At 39.3% G+C, this 23479-nt stretch overlaps 2 protein-coding genes across 2 annotated transcripts in view; one reads left to right on the top strand and one right to left on the bottom strand.

Moving 5' to 3' along the window:
- slc49a3 (solute carrier family 49 member 3) overlaps positions 1-23479 on the top strand; it is a 382878-nt gene that overhangs the window by 240523 nt on the left and 118876 nt on the right. The window lies entirely within an intron of this gene.
- The window catches only part of LOC133446727 (polycomb group RING finger protein 3), a 175209-nt gene that overhangs the window by 85323 nt on the left and 66407 nt on the right, over positions 1-23479 (bottom strand). The window contains exon 2 of the mRNA XM_061724742.1: positions 11400-11506. Within this exon, the coding sequence (XP_061580726.1) occupies positions 11400-11414 (15 nt within the window). The 5' untranslated portion in view covers positions 11415-11506. The remainder of the gene's footprint in view (positions 1-11399; positions 11507-23479) is intronic.

Genomic DNA, 23479 nt, shown 5'->3' with positions numbered 1-23479 from the left:
TAAGAGAAAAAAAAAAAAAAAAAAAAAAAATCAATCTTTAGACATATTAATCAATTTTTAGGAATTAATATGAGAATCGTTTTAGAATTGATAAATCGATTTTTTCAACACAGGCCTAGTTCTTCGCAGTTTTTCATTTATTTTGCCAATTTTTTCACCATTGCATAAATCAAATAAATTTGATTTAGGTATGCTTTTCAAAGAAATGGTAGAAAATATTTATTTATTTTCCAACAAAACATTCCTTTTTTGGGGATAAACAAAAAAATAACCCCAAAAAATAATACATGAATGAATAAAAGAAAAAAAAAAGAAAAAAAAGAAAAAAAAAATCGATCTTTAGACATTTGAATCAATTTTTAGGAATTAATATGAGAATCGATTTAGAATTGGGAAATCGATTTTTTCAACACAGGTCTAATCATAAGTATAACAATACGAACAATATAAACGTATATTTAAAACATTAGGCATCACAATCTGCACGTTTTTTGTGCACTGCACGTTTGTAACATTAGGCCCCAGGTCTCCATCAGGAAACTTAGGAAGTTTGATACTTAATCACGCGTGTGTGCCGGTCAGACAACGTCACCAGAACCACAGGTGATTCATTCCTGCAGAAACAACTCGTGACTCACGTTAAAACCACCAGCGAAGCCAGATCTTAGTCTCGGTTCAGCGTGTACGAGCAGAGAACAGACACGCTGGGACAGGATCGGCCCTGGCCGACGTGAACGTGAACCACCGCGGTGTTTTTATTAGTCCGGGGGAAACTCTAAGATTGATAAATGCTCACGCTTCTGGGTAAAGTTTGACAACCTTATTTTTTGTTAGAAGGAACCCCTAGGAGGAATAATAGGGTGTTGTCATCTTGGATTGTTTTGCTGGTGACGACTGGAGGCGCTGTAACATTCAAATTTTATATTTAGGGAAATGGATAAAAAATCAATTGAAAAACATTTTTTTTTTTTTTTTTTTTTTTTTTTAATATAAATTGTATTGCTATATTTTGTCCAATATTGGTTAAAAAATATGACTTTTTTTAATAGACGTTTTTAACACACACATTATAAGCATCTTTTTTTTGCAGTTAAACACATTTTCTATTAAAAGGTCAAAAACGTCTATTAAAAAAATGATATTTTTTGTTGATTTATATTTGTTTTCTTTTGTTTTTGCTTTTTCTTAAATTATAGAGCAGGTATTTTTGCACAAATTTGTATTACTTGATGCACAAACATGTAATGAAGAAATAATGTTAATAAAAAAAATGTTTAAAAAAAAAAAAATGATATTTAGTATCCAATATTGGCTAAAATATTACAATATGATTCATAAAGGCTTTTTTACTATTGTTTTATCTATTTCCTTAGATGTACAATGTTTTAATCTTGACAATTATGCATATAAATTGTACACGTTGACCAAAACTGACCATATGCCTGAATTGAGAACTTGAATATTCTAGCGCCTCTAGTGGTCACCAGCAAAACAATTCAAGATGACAACAGCCCTAAAATTCCTTCTATAGATTTGTTCTAACAAAAAAAATAGGTTGTCAAACTTTACCCAGACATGTGAGCAAAAGTCTTAACGGAGGTTTTTTTTCTAAAGTTGCCCCTTGTTTTTATTCTGGGTCTGAAACTCTTTGAGCTCAGGAGAGTAAAACATTAAAGCCAAAAGCATCTTTGTGGGTGTAACGGCCGCTGGACGAGCTCCAAGTGCACCGTCTCCCCGCTCGTGTGTGGTTTTAATAAAGTCTTTAAATCTCTATAGGACCACTTTAATAAAACATGAGCCACTATGCTCTTAGCATTCGGTCTTAACAAGCTGCTTAACAACAGTTCCCCTGGAAATCATCACCGCTCTCCCTCCCACACATCACCGCCAGATTTAAAAATCAATAACATCTTTAGGACGTCTTGATCAGTAAGTGAAATCCATCCCGAGGAGGAGGGGGGGGGGTTTATGGAGCTGCAGCTTCTCCTCGTGGGAGTCACATTACGCCTCATTTCAAACTGCATTAAAAGCAAATATACCCGTCGTTACTAAAAGAAGAAAAGAGAGATTAGTGCTCATCTGACATGAATCATAAATGCACTAAACTGCAACAGCTGCGCCGCACGCCTGATTAAACCGGCGGCTCTGAGGCTCCAGCCGTCTCCACGTCCTCCTCCCTCCATCTCCTCCAAGACCAGTGGAGCAGGAGACGAGGGAAGGAGGGATGGAGGGATGGAGGAGCCGGGAAACCAGCTGACCAGCAGGGACTGCGTTTCCATGCATCAATAACCCTTTTAAAACCCGAATATTGGCAATAACTCGAATTTGCACGGCCATGTAAACACCAATAACCTGAATTTGCTCATATTCTGGTTTTTAAAAACCTGAATATGAGCCCTGGGTTACTCCTTTTAAACCTGAATATTGGGTCATGTAAACGCCAAACGGAATATCCCCATCAAACAGAACAGGAATGTGTTTTCTGCTCATGCTCTGTTCACAAGGAATCCTGGTCTTTTGAGTCCAGGAAGTTCTTCTAAACACGGAGAAACCAAGACCAGGAGGAGACTAATCACTTCATAAATGTAATGAAGGATATGAACATTTCTGCATTTGTAGACGGTAGAAAGTACCGGGATAGAAGATTTACAAGAAGGTGAGAGAAAAGTTGTGTGAAGCAGCATTTGTTTTGAATTTGGATCCAGGAAGAAGAAGCAGAAATGACGGGAATTGTGTCATCATGTTCTCCGTGCGTCGCTGGTTTGATCCAGATATCCTGAATGATTAATTACCATGGAAACGGAATATTCCCAATGTTTCAGTAACCGGAATATTAGCAATAACCTGAATTTTGACTGCATGTAAACGTAGTCAGTGACCAAGGCCCAGTCCCAATCCCCCCTAGTCCTACTTTTCAGTCCCGCGAGGGTGGTGGTGTCCCAATTCCTCTTTGCATGTAGGGCTAGTGGACACAACGAGGGCTAGTGGACATAACGAGGGCTAGTGGACATAACGAGGGCTAGTGGACATAACGAGGGCTAGTGGACGTAACGAGGGCTAGTGGACATAACGGGGGCTAGTGGACATAACGAGGGCTAGTGGACATAACGAGGGCTAGTGGACATAACGAGGGCTAGTGGACATAACGAGGGCTAGTGGACATAACGAGGGCTAGTGGACGTAACGAGGGCTAGTGGACATAACGAGGGCTAGTGGACATAACGAGGGCTAGTGGACATAACGAGGGCTAGTGGACGTAACGAGGGCTAGTGGACATAACGGGGGCTAGTGGACATAACGAGGGCTAGTGGACATAACGAGGGCTAGTGGGTATCAATCTAGCCCTTCCCAGTGAGGGATTTCAGATTCTGACTCACCATCAAACAAAAAAACATGGCGGACATTTCTTATTTTTTAGTGAATAAAATCAATATTTTGATTTTATTATATTTAGTTTCTGCATAAAAATGTGTTTTGATTACATTTCTAGTGAGAAATATATATTTTACTTTCATAATATTCACTCAGTGAATGTACATAATCACTCACTTGCCTGTTGTTGTGAAGTCTTTTCAGATCTCGCCAGAATAAAGGTTGATTTATGGTTCCGCGTTACACCAACACAGAGCCTACGCCGTAGGGTACGCGGCGACGCACGCCGTACGCCGTACCCTACGCCGTAGGCTCTGCGTTGATTTAACGCAGAACCATAAATCGCCGGCGGCTCTTCTCATCCCGAAAACATCGGATCAAATTTCTTAACAGGCGTTATTTGGATAAACTGAGCCCAGGTTGGGGATCTTAACGGTTACTTTTACGCCTGAAAAAATATTAAAACTTAATAAAGTGGCATATTAACAGCGCTACAGCTGAAATTAAAACAGCTTTTATCTCTGGGCTTCCTGATATGGTGTGACGTTTGTGCAAACGTAACTATGCAGTCGCTTACGTACCCGAACATAAACCACGCAGTGACGTAGCAAGTGGTTCCCAATCCCTAGGGAACATTACAAGGACCCTAAAGTCTGTGGCTTCATTTTTAGGGCTAGTGGTAGAAAGTAGGGGGGGGTTGGGATTGGCCCTAAAGGCTCCACGTTGTGCAGCACCGTGAACCTTTTCAGCGAAGGTTTTGCTGCTGACGTGCAGCTGAACAGTGAAGGCTCACGAGGAGCTCCAGGTGATCCAGGTGATCAAAAACCTGCCCTCGCCGCAGGTATAAAGGCTGAAGATCGGCCTCCTGTTGCATGATTCCTTTAATTATCTCCCAGTGACATTAAAGCAGAGGGGACACATTACGAGTGTGAAAGAGGAGAAGAAAATAACAGTTTTTCTTTCAATAAATTCAAACGGTTCAAACCAAGCAGCAAGTCTGAAGCATTAGAAGTAAAAAAATGAAGCACTAGTAACATTTATATGTTTTAATGATAACTTTAACACGGTTACTCAAACGGCTAAATGCACCTACATGAAAAACCTGTTCACACAGAAAATCACTAGAGAATATCTGGAGAAATGTGACTTTTATCAGAGCAGAAGAGGAAACGAGGAACTGGATTCACTTTAATGAAGCTGTTTTATTCCCCAAAGAGGACGTGCATTTAATGATCAACAGGAACTTAAATTGATCTGGAGAATGAATGGACATTAAAAAAGAAAATCTATTCCTTCTTGATGAAACCATCTTTTGCAAAATGTGGAAAACCAACATCAACGTAGAGAAACAATGATTGTTGGTCCAAGAGCTGGGTAGTAACGAGTTCCATTTACTCCATTACATTTACTTGAGTAAGTTTTGGGAAATGTTGTACTTTTAGGAGTAGTTTTGAATCACTATACTTTTTACTTTTACTTGAGTAGATTTGTGAAGAAGAAACTGTTCCTCTTACTCCGCTACATTAGGCTACGTTGAGCTGTTACTTTTCTTTTATCCCTTTTATCCGCGTACGCGTCAATCTCATGACATCACTGGTGATTCTTTGGGAAAAATGTTAGTTTTTGCATGTTTTGTCACATTTACACAGACTCAAACACACACAGAGTTTCTATGAGTTCATGTTTGTTCTAGTTCTGCTGGTTAAAAAAGAAAAGTACAAAGGCTGGAAATTTTGTGCTACTTGTACTTAATTTATTTATTCATTCTGTTATTTTATTTATTTTATTATTTATTAAAGTACTTTAATTTACTTTAAGCTTATTTTAATTTAAGCTATTTTTTATTTTTTTATTAATTTTAATTTATTTTATTGATTTAATTTGCCTGAAGATGATTATTTTGTACTTTTGTCTGTTTGAATGGTTGTGTTAAAAAAATAAATCAGACGTTACTCAACAGTTACTCAGTACTTGAGTAGTTTTTTCACCAAGTACTTTTTTACTTTTACTAAAGTAATTATTTGGATGATACTTTTTACTTCTACTTGAGTAAAAGTACTGTTACTGAAGTAACAGTACTTTTACTGAAGTAACAGTACTTTTACTTGAGTACAATTTTTGGCTCCTCTACCAGCTCTGGTTGGTCCAGACTAGAGTCTCCTTTACTGTCTCCTTTAGCTCGTATACGCTCACGCCGAGGCCCCCGCGGTCCCTGACAGGATAAAGTGTTCATGAATGATAGATGGATGTTCCTACACTCCCCCCCATTTAAATCCATCACAACATGAAGCCGTTCAGTTTAAATCTGCAGCTGTATGATCTCATTTTCATACGATTTGTGGTTATGATTTGTTTTTACTGAAGGAGAAAAAAAGAGAAGAAATTTGATATCAGCATCCTCTTGAAACCAAGTTGAAGAAATCAGGAACTGCCAGACGAGAGTAAAGTATCAGAGAGACGACAACTGCAGCAAAACTGATCTGAGTAGCTCCAGAACAACAACAACAACAATTAAAGCTGCAAGCAGCGATGAACGGTCCTCCACGCTTGTGCACGTTCAGGCTGCAGTGGAAGCTTGTATGACTTGATGTAGATTCTTCAGAACTGGACATTTAGAGGATGAAACACCCACGACTCTCTATATCAAACCATTCAAAAGTTATGGCAGAAAGTAGGAACTATCAGATATCGACCAATATGAAGAAGGGGCGGGGCTAATTTTCACCAATTATGGTCAAGGACTCAAAACCGAGTCCGATGACACCACCCACGAGTCTTTATGTCAAAGCATTCAAAATTTATGGCAGAGAAAAGTATTCTAGGGGGCGCTGTTGAGCCGTTAGGCCACGCCCATTAATGCAAACCATGAAATATCAAATTTATCACCAGGCCTGACTTGGTGCAAAATTTGGTGACTTTTGGAGAACTATCAAATATGGACCAATCAGATGAAGGGTGGGTGCGCTTTTTGGCGTCTAGCGTCGCCACGGTAATGCTTTTGACAGAGAAAAGTAATGCGCGTCGTCGCAGGATGGAGATGCACATTTTGATGTATAACACACCTGGGTGCACGTTACGGTTCGGGCCGTATTAACTGCCGAAGGAATGGCATAAATTGCGCCAAATTACGCGATTAATTCAGAATGTTCAAAATGGCCGACTTCCTGTTGGGTTTCGGCCATGGCGCCAAGAAACTTTTCTTTAAGTTGCGACATGATACAGGTGTGTAATGATTTTCGTGCATGTACGTCAAACCGTATTGTGGGGCTTGAGGCGCAAAGTTTTTTCTGTCTGAACCAACCAGATGAAGGGGGGGTGCGCTTTTTGGCGTCTAGCGTCGCCACGGTAATGCTTTTGACTGAGAAAAGTAATGCACGTCGTCACAGGATGGAGACGCACATTTTGATGTATAACACACCTGGGTGCACGTTACGGTTCGGGCCGTATTAATTGCCGAAGGAATGCCATAAATTGCGCCAAAATTGCACAATTAATTCAAAATGGCCGACTACAGATTTTCGTGCATGTACGTCAAACCGTATCGTGGGGCTTGAGGCACAAAGTTTTCAAGGGGGCGCTGTTGAGCCATTTTGCCACGCCCATTAATGCAAACCATTAAATATCACATTTTTCACCAGGCCTGGCATGCATGCAGAATTTGGTGACTTTTGGGGCACGTTTAGGGGGAAAAAAGGCGGAATTCTTACAGATACAATAGGGCCTTCGGGCTGTCAGTGCTCGGGCCCTAATAACAACAACAACAACAGTAAAAGATACACGATCCAATGATAATAGACTTCTAAAGTTAAAATGTCCATAGACTGAGTTGGGGCGACTCGTACTTGAGGGGGCAAATAAAATCATAGTGTTGTAAAAAATACCAAACATCCGCTTGTAGGGAACTTGTTACCATGGCAACATGATCAGAAAACCATGCAAATACAACTCATCTGTTGTTTCATCTAAAAGCCGACTTTACGTCCCTGAATAAAAGCTAACGAACTTGAAAGCCTGCACGTTTTGTACATCAAGCGTTACTTTGATGGAACCGGAGCTTCAACCCGAGCTCTCGACATCAAAAGTTAAAGAGATGCTGAGGTTGTTTTTTTAAAATCGGGTGATTCACGGGGCAAAAGTCACTCCTAAGAACGTAAAAACTACTTTTTCAGTCAATTTTCATTTTGCAAAAAAGAGCCATAAGAATAATCAGTAGAAAACGATATAGAGATCCAACAAATCCATTATTCCTTCAGTTAAAATTGTTGAAATTTCATGAATTAGTAGATTATAGCATTCTGCAAATTATGTTTAAAGCTCATAAAAAAACTTTACCAATCAACATTCAGAAAAGATTTGAAAAAAGAGAAAGCAAGTATAACTTAAAAGGAACAGATATTTTAAAAAAAGCAAGATTCAGGACAAAATTGATGGAACGTTGTGTTTCTGTGAAAGGAATCAGTTTATGGAACAATCTGAATAAAGAAAAGAAAGAATCCAAATCAAACATTACATTCAAAAGAAAAATTAAAGCTTATATGTTAAGGAAATATAATGAAATATGTTAGTTAAGTTTGATTGACATACCCATAGATGGCGGTAATTTTATTTTATTTTAGTTTTTTATTTACTTAGTTGTTTTTTTTATATTAAATTTGTTATTTGTGACTTTATTTCTTGGAAAAAGGGGCAGTTTAGATAAGATTCTTCTTCTTTCTGCTCCCTTTTCATTCACAATTTATGAACATTTGTATTTGTATTGAATTGTTTGTTTTATTTTTTGAATGAAATAAAGAATAAAATGAATGAATGAAATGAAAAACGTCTCATTTAAACAAAATGAGTCTACTTTTTGTATAGTGGCTGGATTATTTGTCTACCTTTGAGAACTCTAGTTAATAAAATAGTTTCTACCCCATTGGCGAGAGATTTATTTGCCTAATGTGAGACAATGTGACTATATTTAGGAATAAAAGGCTTATTTATGGAGGGCTGTGTTTGCAGCGCCGCTCTGAACCAACAAACCAAACAAAATAATTACCCACAACTTTCTTTTGCACCGATTAAAATACGTGTCACTGTTTTAAGTACACTGGTAAGTAACTTACAGAGCAAGAAAACATTTATTTATGTTTTCTAAAGATACGCAGCGGAAAAAAGATCACAAGACGTCACAAGAAGATCACAAAAAATGTGACTTCTTCTCTATTTTCAGATTTAACTTTGTTGTTTTCCTAAAAAAGATGATTAAACATTTTATTTTCTCATCTAACTTTGATAAAAAAAATGTATCATAATTAACCCTTATCGTTGTAGCAAACTGTAGTTTCATCTTCTTTTTTTTAAAGTAGAAAAACAATCTGCCCAACAGAACAACCTTGTCAGAGAAACACATTTTATTTCCTTTTTACACTTTAAATTCAATTCTGTAGTCATTTTTTTAAATTTTCACAACTAATTAGCTGGAACAAAGAATGGCCTTGATTTATTTTCTTTTCTCTAAACTTCACACATTTGTTTTTTAGTTTGTTTTAACGGAAGAACTTCTGTTCATCACAAATCCTTTAAACCAGGGGTCGGCAACCCAAAATGTTTTAGATCCATATTGGACCAAAAACACAAAAAACAAATATGTCTGGAGCCGCAAAAAATGAAAAGTCTTGTATAATCCTTAGAATGAAGAAACACATGCTGCATGTTTCTATATTAGTTAGAACTGGGTCCTCGGCTGCAAATGTAGCTGCTAATGTCTTTACACGTTACTCTTTTTGTTACGCGAATCTATGGAAGAGTATTAGGGCCAGGCAGGAGAAAAATAAAAATAATATTTTAGAGGAGGAGGATTTTTTTTTCATTATGCACTTCGAGAAAAAAGTCGAAATGTCGAGAAAAAATTCAAAATTTCGTGAAAAAAGTCAAAATGTTGAGAAAAAAGTCAAGATTTCATGGAAAAAAGTCAAAATGTTGAGAAAAAAGTCAAGATTTCGTGGAAAAAAGTCAAAATTTCGCGAAAAAAGTGGAAATATTGAGAAAAAAGTCAAAATGTCAAGAAAACAAAAATGTTGAGAAAAAGTTGAAATGACATTTCGGCTTTTTTCTCGACAATTCACCTTTTTTTCGAAGTGCATAATGAAAAAAAAATCTTCCCCTCTCAAATATTTTTTCTCCTGCATGGCCCTGATACTCTTCCGTACAAATCTTCGTTAACAGAAATGTTGAAATGTAATTTATTCTACAAATTTTTTGGGGGGAAAATGTAAAGAATGTGTGTGTCATGTTTTCCTACAGAAACCACATTAAAACAAAAAATATATTTCCCTCCCCATCTATTTCTACTTTCAAACATTTTTGAAAAAGCTCCAGGAGCCACTAGGGCGGCGCTAAAGGGCCGCATGCAGCTCTAGAGCCGCTGGTTGCCGACCCCCGATCTAAACCCTTCAAATATAAAGAGAAAAGTTGAGTTGTGCTTTAAATTTCACCTTCTTTCTCAAGTAAAAACTGGGGGCCGAACTCGAGGATCCGTCACCAGTTACACACCGTAAGTGAATCAGTTGCAAAGAGGAGGAAAAAGCGATCCAAGTCGTTTCTCTGCTTTTAGGTGTATTTTACAGTGGCCGAGACCCGCCATTGCTGAAAATTAAAGAATCACTGCAAATATAAAGAAACGCTGCAAATAAAATAAACGCTTTGCAAATAAAATAAACGCTGCAAATAAAAACAAACTCCGCTGCAAATAAAAGAAACGCCACTGCAAATAAAATTAAAAAAACGACGCAAATAAAAAAGCCACAACGGAAGTGAATTACCGGGGACTATTTTTGCTGATGCACCGGTGTTTTTTACGTGAGAGGAGAAGAAGAAGACGAAGAGGACGTAAGTGAAAAGGAAGAAATAAGAAGAGCGAGGAATAAGAAGAACAACGAACGACAAAATAAGTGAAAAGGTTAGTGTTCAACGTCGCTACGTGTAATTTTTAATCTGCAACACCGGTGCATCAGCAAAAATAGTCCCCGGTAATTCACTTCCTTTGTGGCTTTTTTATTTGTACTGTTTTTTTTATTTTATTTGCAGCGGGGTTTCTTTAATTTGCAGCGTTTTTTTTATTTGCAAAGAGTTTATTTTATTTGCAGCGGCGTTTCTTTTTATTTGCAGCGTTACTTTTCTTTTCAGCAATGGCGGGTCTCGGCCACCGTACTGGTGACTCAGAGAGCGGCTGATCGGATCAGTGAATCAGACGACAAACGTCTGTTATTTAGAGGCTTAAACCGGTTCTGAAATCCTTGTTCAGCCAAAAACCAAACAGAGAGTGTGGATATGGAGACAGACAGGAAGTGTCTTCAGACCATGTTTTTCAAAACAAACCGGGAACTGAGAAAATGTGGTTTTAAGTTTGTTTTCAAAGTTTTGACTGGAAGTCTGAACTGAAATATTCTCAAGCTTCAGCCTCGTCTTGCATGACCAACCTATTAATCACCTCGCCCTACATCCGCCTAAATGTCTGGAATCTAGAAGAACATTTCTGTTTAGGTTTAGAGGTGTCAAAGTCTGGAATAGTTGGTACCAGATTGCAAACAATTGTAGGTCCCTATCATCTTCAAAAGTCTCAAGAACATTTAATTCAACAGTGTAGCCAAGAAAGCTCTTGCTTTTCCCACTGTTAATGTTTCTTTTGCACTTCATATTCTGTGTTGACACTTGTTCAGCATAATATTCATATTTTCATGATCATGTCTTTATAGGTCAACAGTCATTTTTATTTTTATTCATGTTCTGCATGCAATTTTTATGATGTATTTTTTTTATTTTATCCTCCCTGCACAGTTTATTTTAACTGCACTTATTTGTGTGTGTTATTTTTATTGTATGTGCTAAATAAACTAAACTAAAACTAAACTTAATCCTTGTTTTTAATTGACATAACGTGAAAACCTGCTGAAATTATATCTTTAGTTGTTTTTTTGTCAGTTTTAACCCTTTCCAGCCAGAGTGAATCCCTTCACAACAACAACAGTAACAGTAACAGGTCTTACCCCGAGGACCGCCATGCGTGGACCGTGATGGAGCAGCAGCCACGTATCGTCCTGTGGTTGTAGCAGATGCTGTTAGCTGCTCATCATGGAGAGCCTCTCATCGAAGCCTGGGAACCAAAGAGAAACAATATTCAATCCATAAGACGATTCATTATGAAACCTCAAAAATATTAAAAACACAAGTCAGAGCTGAAGTGAGGCGATGGTGACGTGAACAGTGGCGACTTGTCAATAGGGGGCGCTAGGGCGCCGCCCCAATTGAAATTACAGGGGAAAAAAATATATATATATAGACACAATACACATAAATTACGCAATAAAAAGTAATTATCACATCTGTACACTAATTTATTCATTCACACACGCACTAATATACTTGAGAAACAGTTAGGCACCAAATATAATATATTTAATTTTCTGAGATGGCAAAAATAAGAACTTTATTGATCCCACATAGGAGTAATTCATGTTATATCAGCTGTAGAGAACAAGGTAGTGTCGAAAAACAATATATATCCCCCCTCACAAAAATAAGAAAAATACAGAAACATATTTTCTCATCAACAAAACAAATTTAAAATTTTTCAAATAACAAAATAACACATTTGAACCATTTTTCAGACAATATCTGTCAATATCTCTATATAATAACTGAAAAAATCTGAAAAATGGTTCAAATATGTTATTTTGTTACTTGAAAATGTTTAAATATGTTTATGTTAAATATGCTACATGTATATGTATATGTAGCATATGTATTAAAAAATAACTAATAAGTTTATAGTTGTGTTGTCGCCCCCCCAAAATATTTTATCACCACCGCCACTGGACGTGAACTGTAGCCACAGTACGACATAAACAGTAGTCCACTAGTACATAAAAAGCACTTACTGAACATTAAAGTGATTGTATTATAATTTAAAACCTCAACAAGAGCTTAAGAGAGCAGAAAGAGAGATTCTTGGCAGCAGCATTAAACACATGTAGGTGGATAAAACTACTGAGTAATGTCCTTTACTCCAGACGTGAGACACCAGACGGCGCTGAGCAGAATCTCATGTACCGGTCGGGCGTGAGTTTTAAATTCCACGCACGCTTTTGGGCACGGGTGACTGTTCACGCCGTCACTTAGCGTGATTCATTGTTCAAGTGCAGGAGTCGACCTCTCCAGTCGTGTTGAGAGAGGGAACGTGAGGTGGACGTACAACCTCCTCCTCCTCCTCCTCCTCCTCCTCTCACACTCTCTTTTCTTTTTAAGACAGTATCTTCAAACCCTGCGGTCACGACGGCGAGGGCGGCCGCCCCCGTCTGCCCACCAGGCTGTGAAATTAGTCCCGTTAGTTGACGGAGATTACACACGGTGAACAGAACTGGTAACGGAGTCACACATGAGTCGCACACCGGGGTTTCCACAAAACCACTCTGGTAACCAAACGTTATACAGAACACGTGTGTCCGTTGAGACTGAACTGAAGTCACACTGAGGACAGTTTCTGATCATTTTTGGACTCAGTCATTCTTTTCTTTCATGATGTAAGAAGAGATAGAAAAAAAAAAATAAAAATTTCAAATGCTGAAGTAAGCAACTAGGGCTGAACGATTTTTGAAAATAATCTAATTGCGATTTTTTTCCTCAATATTGCGATTGCGATTCAATATGCAATTATTTTTTCAAGGTCCTGTTCTTTTGTATTTTTCAACTACACAAGCAATAGATCAGTCTGTTTTATAATAAACAATGTCAGATTTATTTAAAGCACAGATTACAACAATAAAGAGAACAAATCTGTGGCTTTAACACGTCTACACACGTCTGTACCGAACCCAATCACACGACACCAAACCGGGTTAAACTTTAGCCAAAACGAGGCGTAGTTTAATAGAAAAACACAGAAAAACTCCCACAGGGAACAAAAAAACCTTCCTCACAGGGAACTCAGAACTTCTTCACAAATAACTCAAAAATCACAGGGAGAAAAAAAACCACCAGTAAACTAAGAAACAAACCAACAAAGCTCAGAGTTAACAAAACGAACCAGCAATGAACAACTGGCAGCCCCGCTCTTTAATTTCTCCTCCTGATGAGCTGATGAGCTGCAGGTGGTTTAAGGCTGATTTATGGTTCTGCGTTACACCAACGCAGGGCCCATGCCGTAGGTTACGCGGTACGCGCACAGTACGGCGCGCGTCGCCGCGTAGCCTACGGCGTAGGTTACGTGACTGGTCAAATCGCAGCCTTTCGCGATATTATCGCAAATGCAATTAATCGTTCGGCCCTATAAGGAACTAAAATCCCCACGATTGAAGATAAATGAGGCTAGGCCTGCCCCCTTGAAGTCAACGGCTCGAGGCGTCAGTTGAGGATTCTGGCGTCGACGCCGATCCTTGAGTCGAGCCGTCGTTTTAGGGAAGGGGGGGGATGGTGCGCAAACTGCGCATGTGCAGTATCAGCAGGAGCTGCATGTGAAGTGTGTTATGCGGTGAAAGAAAGCAGCAGCAGGTTAAAACATGGTGAGTAAGAAATCAAACGTTTGGAAACATTTGGAAGTTGTGAAGGATGACCCTAAAAAACTAAAGTGTTTGATTGTAAGCAAGAATTTGCCATTTACCATTCAGCAACGACAACCATGGGAAAGCATTTGGCGAGGGGAAGCAACAACCTGTGGTGACTGGAATACAATTTCTCCCGTTTTGTGTGAAAATAAACGCACAACGCATTTTGTGTTACCATGGAGTTTAATTATTGTCTCTTATCTTCAATAATGATTGATGTCAGCAAGTCTCTCAAGTGGTAGTTTATAGATTTATTTCATTTAAAATGCTTAAAACAATGTTCATATTACTGTTGCATGCACTGTACAGGACTGTCTCAGAAAATTAGAATATTGTGATAAAGTTCTTTATTTTCTGTAATGCAATCAAAAAAACAAACATGTCATACATTCTGGATTCATTACAAATCAACTGAAATATTGCAAGCCTTTTATTATTTTAATATTGCTGATTATGGTTTACAGTTTAAGATTAAGATTCCCAGAATATTCAAATTTTTTGAGATAGGATATTTGAGTTTTATTAAGCTGTAAGCCATGATCAGCGATGATCATACTTAAAAAACGAGCCGTCGACGCGTCGCATTAAACTCTCCGACTGGAGTCGACCAGCTAAATCCTGCGTCGGGGACGGCCCTAAATGAGGCAAACTTGAGCCAGGATCGTCTGATTTTCAGCTGGACCTGCCGACCTGGCTCTTTTGTCCTTATTTAAGTGAACGGATCATGAAAATCCTTGCTCGTGATTGGCCGAGTCACATTTTCAAAAGAGATCCAAAACTAACACTCTCATATGTTTAATGTGTTTAAAAATACATCTTTCAGCTCACCCCTAGTTTAAAAAAGGCATCACCCCAGCAGTTTATCGTGCTGCGTGTATTGATTTGGGAAGGATTTAAAAAGGTCAAGCTAAACATTAAGCCAGTTCATGAGATTAACTAATAGCATTAAAATATTTCTCCATACTGATTAGTTACTTTGTCGAAAAGCTGTGCATATTTCAGACTAAATGAATGATTCAACAACCCAACAAATCTAACACACAGTGGATCTGAGTTTTGAAGTTGGAAACCGCTGCACTCTTGACTTTTAACCATTTACTGAAAGAAAAAAACAACAAAAAACTACTTTATTTCCAGTTGGGTGTCATCTGCACATCCAACTATCACCAACTCAAATTATTTTGAAAAAGTGTGAAAATAAGTGTCTTTTATCATGAACACAACTGAGTTTTAATTAATGTCTAAGAAATAATAATAAATGCAGTCAGGCCTCCTTGAGGTACATCTTCCTCTCAAAACAAGCCCAACACTTCCACATAAATGATTGCTAAACATCTCTAAGTTCATAATGGTTAGGTCCAGGGGCCTCATTTATAAAAGAGTGTGTAGGATTTATACTAAAAGTGCACGTAAACCCAAAAGACGAAAATGGCGGGCGCAAAAAAAAATCTGGATTTATAAAACCGTGTGCACGCACACCTGCACGCAATGTTCTCTTTATAAATCACAGTCCAGCTGGAAGGCTGCGCAGCTGAATTCGCCTCATATCCCTCCCTCTACACGCCCATTTTTTACCTTAAAAGGGTAATCCAAAGTAGTATTTGCATATGAATGAGCCTGATGAGCATGCGCAGCGGCTCCTGCAGCCTGTTTGGCGTCAGGATGAATGAGACGCATGATGAGACGTGTCGAGCCACCATGACACTGACTTTCACGGAGACTGAGATGGACATGTTGTGGATGAGGTGGAGGACAGGAAAACCACATTATTTGGTGGTCACAGTAAAAGTAGAAAAAGTATATAAATAGTATAAAATAAAGCGAGTGAGTGGCAGCACGTCGTTGCTGCGCTAAACGCTGTGAGTGTTACGGCGCAATTTCCACTGGGAACAGGGGGGACATGTCCCCCCCACTTTTCAAAATCATGTTTTTGTCCCCCCCCACTTTTTACAGTTTAAAAACTAACGGTAGGCTCAGCCTGTAATTGCAAATCATCAAGACGGCCCGTCAGCCCCGCTCCCCCTCCTCCCCTCAGAGCTGCTCAAGGCTGATTTATGGTTCCGCGTCACACCAACGCAGAGCCTACGCCGTAGGCTCTGCGTTGGTGTGACGCGGAACCATAATTTAGGCTTACGCCCGCGCATAAAGGTTTCACGCGCGCGTAAAACTCATATATATAAAAAAAAAAAAAAATCAGTGTCCATTTAGGGGCTCTGTGGAGCCCCTAAACGCTCTATGGAGCCCCTCATTTGTTCTGTCCTCAGTCACTCTACGGTTGGAAGGGGTGGGTGAAGGAGGTTCCCGGCGTGTCCTGCACCGCGGCTGCAGCAGCACCAGAGTCCTGACAGGGACACGATCAGCGCTATTATATTATAAGTCTGATATGTGATGACATTTACAGTATGACATGAATCTGGCTTCATTCCACCACCTCACCGCCTGCGTCGCCTTTCCCCATCTCTTAAGTAAGTTCCTACGGGAGGGTCGGGGTTGGCGTAGGGATATGCAGATTTAAGGGTTAGTTTTTTCTTTTTAAATCCCAACCTTTGCGTAGAAGGTGGCGTGTGCATCTTTCAAGCCCTGTTTTGTGCGCAAGCAAGCTTTATAAATGAGGCCCCATGTCTTTAAATGCCTCTGCAACTACTGCTCTTGCTGGTTGCGGGATATTTACTAGTTCTATCAATATAAAAAAAATATCTCAAAGGTGTGGGATGAAACGGAGGAACCGTCTTTCCACATTAAACTGGCGAGTCCATGTTCTTATCGACTCCTCCGGTGCTCAGGGACGTAAACAGGAAAGGATTCAGCGCGGACGAGCACCGACGCCTTCGGCCCGGGGGGTTAAGGCCGTTGTTTCTGCCTCTGATATTCATCAGTTCAGTCACGTCGGATTTATCAATAGTCATATAAGATCAAAGTCCAGAGAAAACAGCAGCTGAGGCAAAGAACTAAAACCAAGCGGCAAATTATGATTAGTTTACCATTGTCTCTTTTCTTCTGAGTGTCTAGCCGCTGTCTGGGGCTGTTGGAACTTTAAGACGCTTTTGTTATTTTCCAGAAATCAATGTGCATCACCTTTCAGGTGGAGATAATCCCCCTCTTCTTTATCCACCAAACAACTCTGTTAGATCTCCGTGTTCAAAGCAGCAGCTCGGAGACGCTTCACAAAAGTGATCCACAAGTACAGAAGCTCAAACGTGATCAAAATGTTTCCAATATTATCAAATCAGTATGGTAAGATCGTCTGCAAATATCAAATGCAGAAAACTCTTTTTCTTCAACGATCTGACTGCAGCCTATTTTCTGTCGACTGACGGATCACTAGATTAAGAAACCGCTGCAGCTCTTCATTCATTCAGCATGAAATGTCCCTCTCTTTCTGCAGAAATCACATCATATTCTCCGCGATGGTCTGATGTTGAGATACAAGATACTAGAAACTAGAAACTGTTGTGTGGATTTGTTCACACTCTGATAACGTTTGACATTTATAGTGTTTCACAATGACTTCATCACTGAAACCTGTCCGGCAGAAACTTTGCCGTTCACACCGACAGCTCTCACTGAAACCAGAAACTCTGGTTTTTATCAACCACAAATCAGCACAAACACCAGACCACTGTCGGTGCTCGTCAGGCGGATGTTGCAACAGGTTCCCAATTTCACCGGACAGACGTCTTTACAGATATTAACAGTCTAAACCAGGGCTCGGCAACCCGCAGCTCTAGAGCCGCCCTAGTGGCTCCCTGGAACTTTTTCATAAATGTTTGAACTCTTTTTCCTTTTTTTCTCCTTTTTCTTTTTCTTCTTTTTTTCCTTTTTTCTCTTTTTTTCTTCCTTTTTCATCTCAACATTTCAACTTTTTTCCCTGAATTTTGACTATTTCCTCAACATTTCGACTTTTTTCTCAACATTTTGTCTTTTTTCTCGAAGTGCATAATGCAAAAAAAAATCTTCCCCCAGTTCTAACTAATATAGAAACATGCGGCTCCAGACATATTTGTTTTTTGTGTTTTTGGTCCAATACGGCTCTAAAACACTCTAAAACTGGGTTGCCGACCCCCGGTCTATACAAATTATTATTATGGTTTTTGGGTTATTATGATGCAGATAGACTGGTACGGTAAAACAAATAAATAAGAAACACAGAATAACATAAAAATCAGTTAATTCCCCTAAACAGCTAGATGTTATAAAGCCAACAAAGAGTAAGACTCTAAATATGCAAAAAAGAATAAAAAAGGTAAAAGATAACATGAGCTGGGATGAGTTACAACAAATACTCAACTTGAAATATTTACCCTCCTTAACATGTTCAAACATGTTAAAATCAGTTTTCACAGAACAATGTCATTGTTTTTAATCAAGTGTCATTATTTGTCATGAATTCTGTTTAGCTTTCTGATCCTTGTATGTTTTATGTTTCTTTGTTTCTTGTTTTGATATGTTTTTATTTTTTGTAAAGTTACTTGTCCTTGTATGTATTTTCTTTTATATGAAACTGAATTTATTTTTCTGCTGCCGTCTTGACCAGGACTCCCTGGCAGGAAAGAGATATTGTATCTCAATGGGACTTTCCTGGATAGATAAAGGATAAATAAATAAAAAAAAAAGCTGTAGCCTTTCACTGGCTGATTATGTTGTCGAGTAGTGAATCTCAGTTCACAGACAGAAAATATTAATTAGCAGGTCAGACATTCAAGAAAGTAGGGAATAAAATGTGTCCTAGAAAATTGCATCTTTAACAAATGTGTGCAATTGGCTGGATTCACACGGCAGCGTTGTGTGTGCCGTTTGCATCTGTCTCCACAGACGTTGAATGAGCTGATGTCGTCGGCTGCAGGGATTCATTGTGGGTTCCTTGCATCACGTTGATTGCGTCTCCTGCATCAAAAGTTCACATGCATTGATGTCTGGAAAACGCCTATGGAAAGCATCGATAATCCCCACTGTTGATGTTGTTCCTTTTCACATACAGACTGTGTCAAAGCTGCACAAAGAAGACAAACGAAACCCACTTCCTGTTGGAAGTAGTTTTATCGACTAGTAGTAAAAGAGGAAGACACTAATGACGATGGGGGGAAGTACATGAGCCACATGGAGCAGCTGAGATGCATTAGTGTATTAGTGTATTTGCAGACATGGTGATGAAGAATGAGAAGAGTCGATGTTGAAGGGACGTTAAAGGGCTAAACAGCAGCTCTAAACAGCACTACTGACATACACTACCCAGTTGTTTTGAGTGTTTTACCAAGGACCTCACGATACGATACAATATTGGAATACCCAAATTTTGCAACGTTATACATAGTTCACTGAAAACTGTAAAATGCACCGAAATGAAATTTGTGGCCGAAACCGAAAATAATAATAAACACTTGGCCGAATACCGAATAATACTGAACAATGGTTCTTCGCAGTTATTCATTTATTTTGCCAATTTTTTCACCATTGCATGAATCAAATAAATGTGCAGTGAAATACCCGCCAGTCACAATTTGTCTTACTGTACTTATTGTATTTTTTCTCATAATCATTTTATATTTTCTCCCGCTCAAATCCAGTTAATTGGGTAGCAGTGGGGCTGATCTCCGCAATTTGAAGCCTTCTATAATAATTGTAAAAATCTGGGTTATTTTCTTGGAGGATCTCGTCATATCAGACAGTGAGGGTTCGCGTCGTCACACGCCGTTATTAATTGTTCGTTTTTTTTCCCCACTTATTCTACCGAACACCGAAAGTGGGGTTTTTTTGCTATTTTAGGCCAAACAATTTTGGTTACCGAACATTGGGTGCATCACTAGTAAAAGGCATTATGCATCTTAAAATCTGAGTTGCACGTACATCAGATTATGGTGATAATTCATGGGACAAACTGAGTCAAAACAATGTAGTTCAAATTATCCATGCTGTTCTATTGTAACTATACAAGCTAAAGTTACACATATTTGCATATGTTTTTTTGTATGTTTTTCATATTATTCACATAATATGAAATTAACCTTTACAATATTATTTAAGCCCATGTATACAATAAAGTCGGACTGAAACATGATTTATTATTTGGGGGGAAAAAATTAAACAAAAATATCAATATTCAAATTTTGAATATTGATATCGAATTGGCCGGCAAAGTATCATGATTACCATATCGATATTTTTGCCCGATCCTATTTTTAAGGCTGCCTTCAAGTACTGAACCCACGGTCCTGACTTGTCTCTGTAAAACTATCGGAACGGAAATTCACCCGATTAAATCTTCCCAAATCCTTCAAGAGACCCTTAATTAAAAAGTTCATGCCCTTTGAGTTGAAAGCTTTTACCCATCATAAGTAATTGAATAATAAAACTTATTGTTTGGTCCTACAATTATGTAAATACAACCTCAGATGAAAATCATACGGCATATTACTGTACATGTCAAGATTTATTCTACAAAAGCTAATCCAAAAAGGCCAATCCGTGAAAAGGTTGGTAGGGTAAGGGTTGTTGTCACAGCCACTCACAAGAAGGACGTTTTCCTAGAAACACACACCTGAAAGAATATCTCAAATGTTTTCTCTCAGCCCACGGCCTCCAAAACGCTCCACGGAGACAAACCCGAACATCCAGAAGTCAGAACGGAGTCAGTGAGTCAGAACTGAAAGCAGCGCTGCTTCTTCTCCCTGCTGCCAATGACAGACTGTCTTACAGACAAAACACCTTGTGGGTTGATTTCACCGTTGATGGTCGTGTGTTAAAGCAGAGGCGACTGGAGCTGCAGCAAGAAGAGTAGAAATGTCACTGAAGGTGAAACTTAATGGCTTTAGGCGGGGAGTGAACAGGTTTTCAACATCCTTGGACCTTTAGAATAGCAAACCAGACATAAAGTGGTTTGATTGACTCAAGATTGACTCAAAATCTCAGCGAGAGCAGGTCAAAATACAGGTCCAACAAGATCCTCTAAAGCAGAGACAAAGACAAAGATTGTGAAGCAAACGTTGCAAAAAGAGCTGCAGTGTGCTCGATAACGTTTTTGTTGTTTATTTCTGCTTTCTGCATTTAAATCTACAACTACAAAGATAGAAAGGACCACAAAAAGGAAAATGAGAGGAAGTCCCAGCAACAGTTGGCAGTTGTTAACTTCTGTTATTGTAACAGATGATAAAAGAGTTTTTGCTTACTAGAATTATTTTTTCCGGTGTCTGGTGATTTCAGTTTTATTCCTAAGGACTATAATAAACCAAATACAACTTTTCAGTAAAACCACAAGTATAAATAGTTTTCAGATTTTCTCCAAAACCCAAAACAGAAAAGGAAATGCAGTCCATCTCCACATTATTTGTCCTCAGCCTTTTTCTCTTACTAATTAACTAAGAATGGGGCTAAGAAAGTTATTCACACCATCAAATGTGTCTGAAGAGGTTATGTAAAGGTCAAACCCTTCCTCTACTTTTGGTTTTGAAGACGTTGCAACATCTACGCTCAGCTCAAAGATCCCGTTTCATTAGAAGTGAGGATGCTTTCAGACGGAGGGTAAAACGTACTGAAGAACGAAGGCAACGTTAAGTCCTGTTTTCTCGTTTCAAGCCTGTGAAGACGTACCACGATCTGGGTGACAGAATCTACACCAGCGTATGATCGGTCAAAATCAATGTCTTTGCGGGTTTGGTACAGAATTTATAAAATTGGTGTGATTTACATGTGGATCAGATCAAATTTACAGCAAATTGAGGAAAAACAGTAAATTCGTTTGCCATAATTAGGGCCCGAGCACTTACAGTGCGAAGGCCCTATTGTATCTGTAGGAATTCTTTTCTTTCTTCTGACGAAAGGAGGGCCTTTTTGCCCCCCTAAACGTGCCCAAAAAGTCACCAAATTTTGTACGCAAGCCAGGCCTGGCGAAAAACTTGCATTGATGGGCGTGGCCTAACGGCTCAACAGCGCCCCCTAGAAAACTTTGTGCCTCAAGCCCCACAATACGGTTTAACGTACATGCACGAAAATCCGTACACACCTGTATCATGGCACAACTTAAAGAAAAGTCTCTTGGAGCCATGGCCGAAGCCAAACAGGAAGTCGGCCATTTTGAACATTTTGAATTAATCGCGTAATTTTGGCGTAATTTATACCATTTCTTCAGCAGTTAATACGGCCCGAACCGTAACGTGCACCCAGGTGTGTTATACATCAAAATGTGCGTCTCCATCCTGCGACAACGCGCATTACTTTTCTCTTTCAAAAGTGTTACCGTGGCGACCCCTCCATCTGATTGGTCCATATTTGATAGTTCTCCAAAAGTCACCAAATTTTGCACCAAGCCAGGCCTGGCGATAAATTTGATATTTCATGGTTTGCATTAATGGGCGTGGCCTAACGGCTCAACAGCGCCCCCTAGAATACTTTTCTCTGCTATAACTTTTGAATGGTTTGACATAGGAAGTCGTGGGTGGTGTCTTTTCTGATATGCTTATGGGGGCGGTGGCCGTGAGTGCGAGGGCCCGTTCATCGCTGCTTGCAGCTTTCATTTTTCTTGCTTCTATATTGGATTTGAATTGTGATCATCACGATGAAATATGCATCGTTTCTCATAGAATTTACTTGTTTAAGTAATATTAACAGCGTGTGCAGCCACAGGACACTGCCCCTTGCACTCAACAAGCTTTACAACTACCACCAAATCACTGTTAAAATGTAATTTGCCCCGTTGCGAACGCAGCCAAGTCTTGAGATTGACAGCATTCACAGTCAATAATTTGCTGAGCGACTGCCTCGATAGCTGGTTAGTTCACAAAGAGACAGACACACACACTCTGGCATCACAAGGAGTCCCTGTTGGCCGGCCCGCGGGCACTGGAGTGTTTGGATTCAGGATAAATTGGCTGCCAGCTGGAGGGACGGACAGTGAAGGCCTGTATCGCTGGACGGAGCCGGGAGGAGAGAACTCTGCTTGTTGTGGAAGCTTTGGCTTCATTTCAACACACACACAATCACACACACCGTCACACACAGACACAGACACACACACACCGTCAATCACACACACCGTCACACACAGACACACACACAAACACACACATCGTCACACACAGACACACACACAAACACACACACACACACACACACACACACACACACACACACACACACACACACACACACACACACACACACCGTCTCACACACACACACACACACACACACACACACACACACACACACACACACACACAGTCACACACACACACACACACACACACACACACACACAGTCAAACACACCGCCACACACAGACACAGACACACACACACACACACACACACACACACACACACACACACTAGGGATGGACTAAAAAGATTATCACGATAATTTTCTGGCATTTATCCTGATAACGAATACCAATACAAAAACGTCATCAATGGGAATTTATCCTTCTTTCTTTCTTTCCTTCTTTCTTTTTAGGCTCATTTCTTTCATTCTTTCTTTCCTTCTTTCTTTTTAGGCTAATTTCTTTCTTTCTTTCTTTCTTTCCTTCTTTCTTTTT

The sequence above is a fragment of the Cololabis saira genome, chromosome 7 (genome assembly GCF_033807715.1).
Source record: "Cololabis saira isolate AMF1-May2022 chromosome 7, fColSai1.1, whole genome shotgun sequence".
In the NCBI taxonomy this organism is placed as follows: domain Eukaryota; kingdom Metazoa; phylum Chordata; class Actinopteri; order Beloniformes; family Belonidae; genus Cololabis; species Cololabis saira.
Note: the sequence above shows the minus strand (reverse complement) of the source record. Positions and strands in the feature narration are given on the sequence as shown.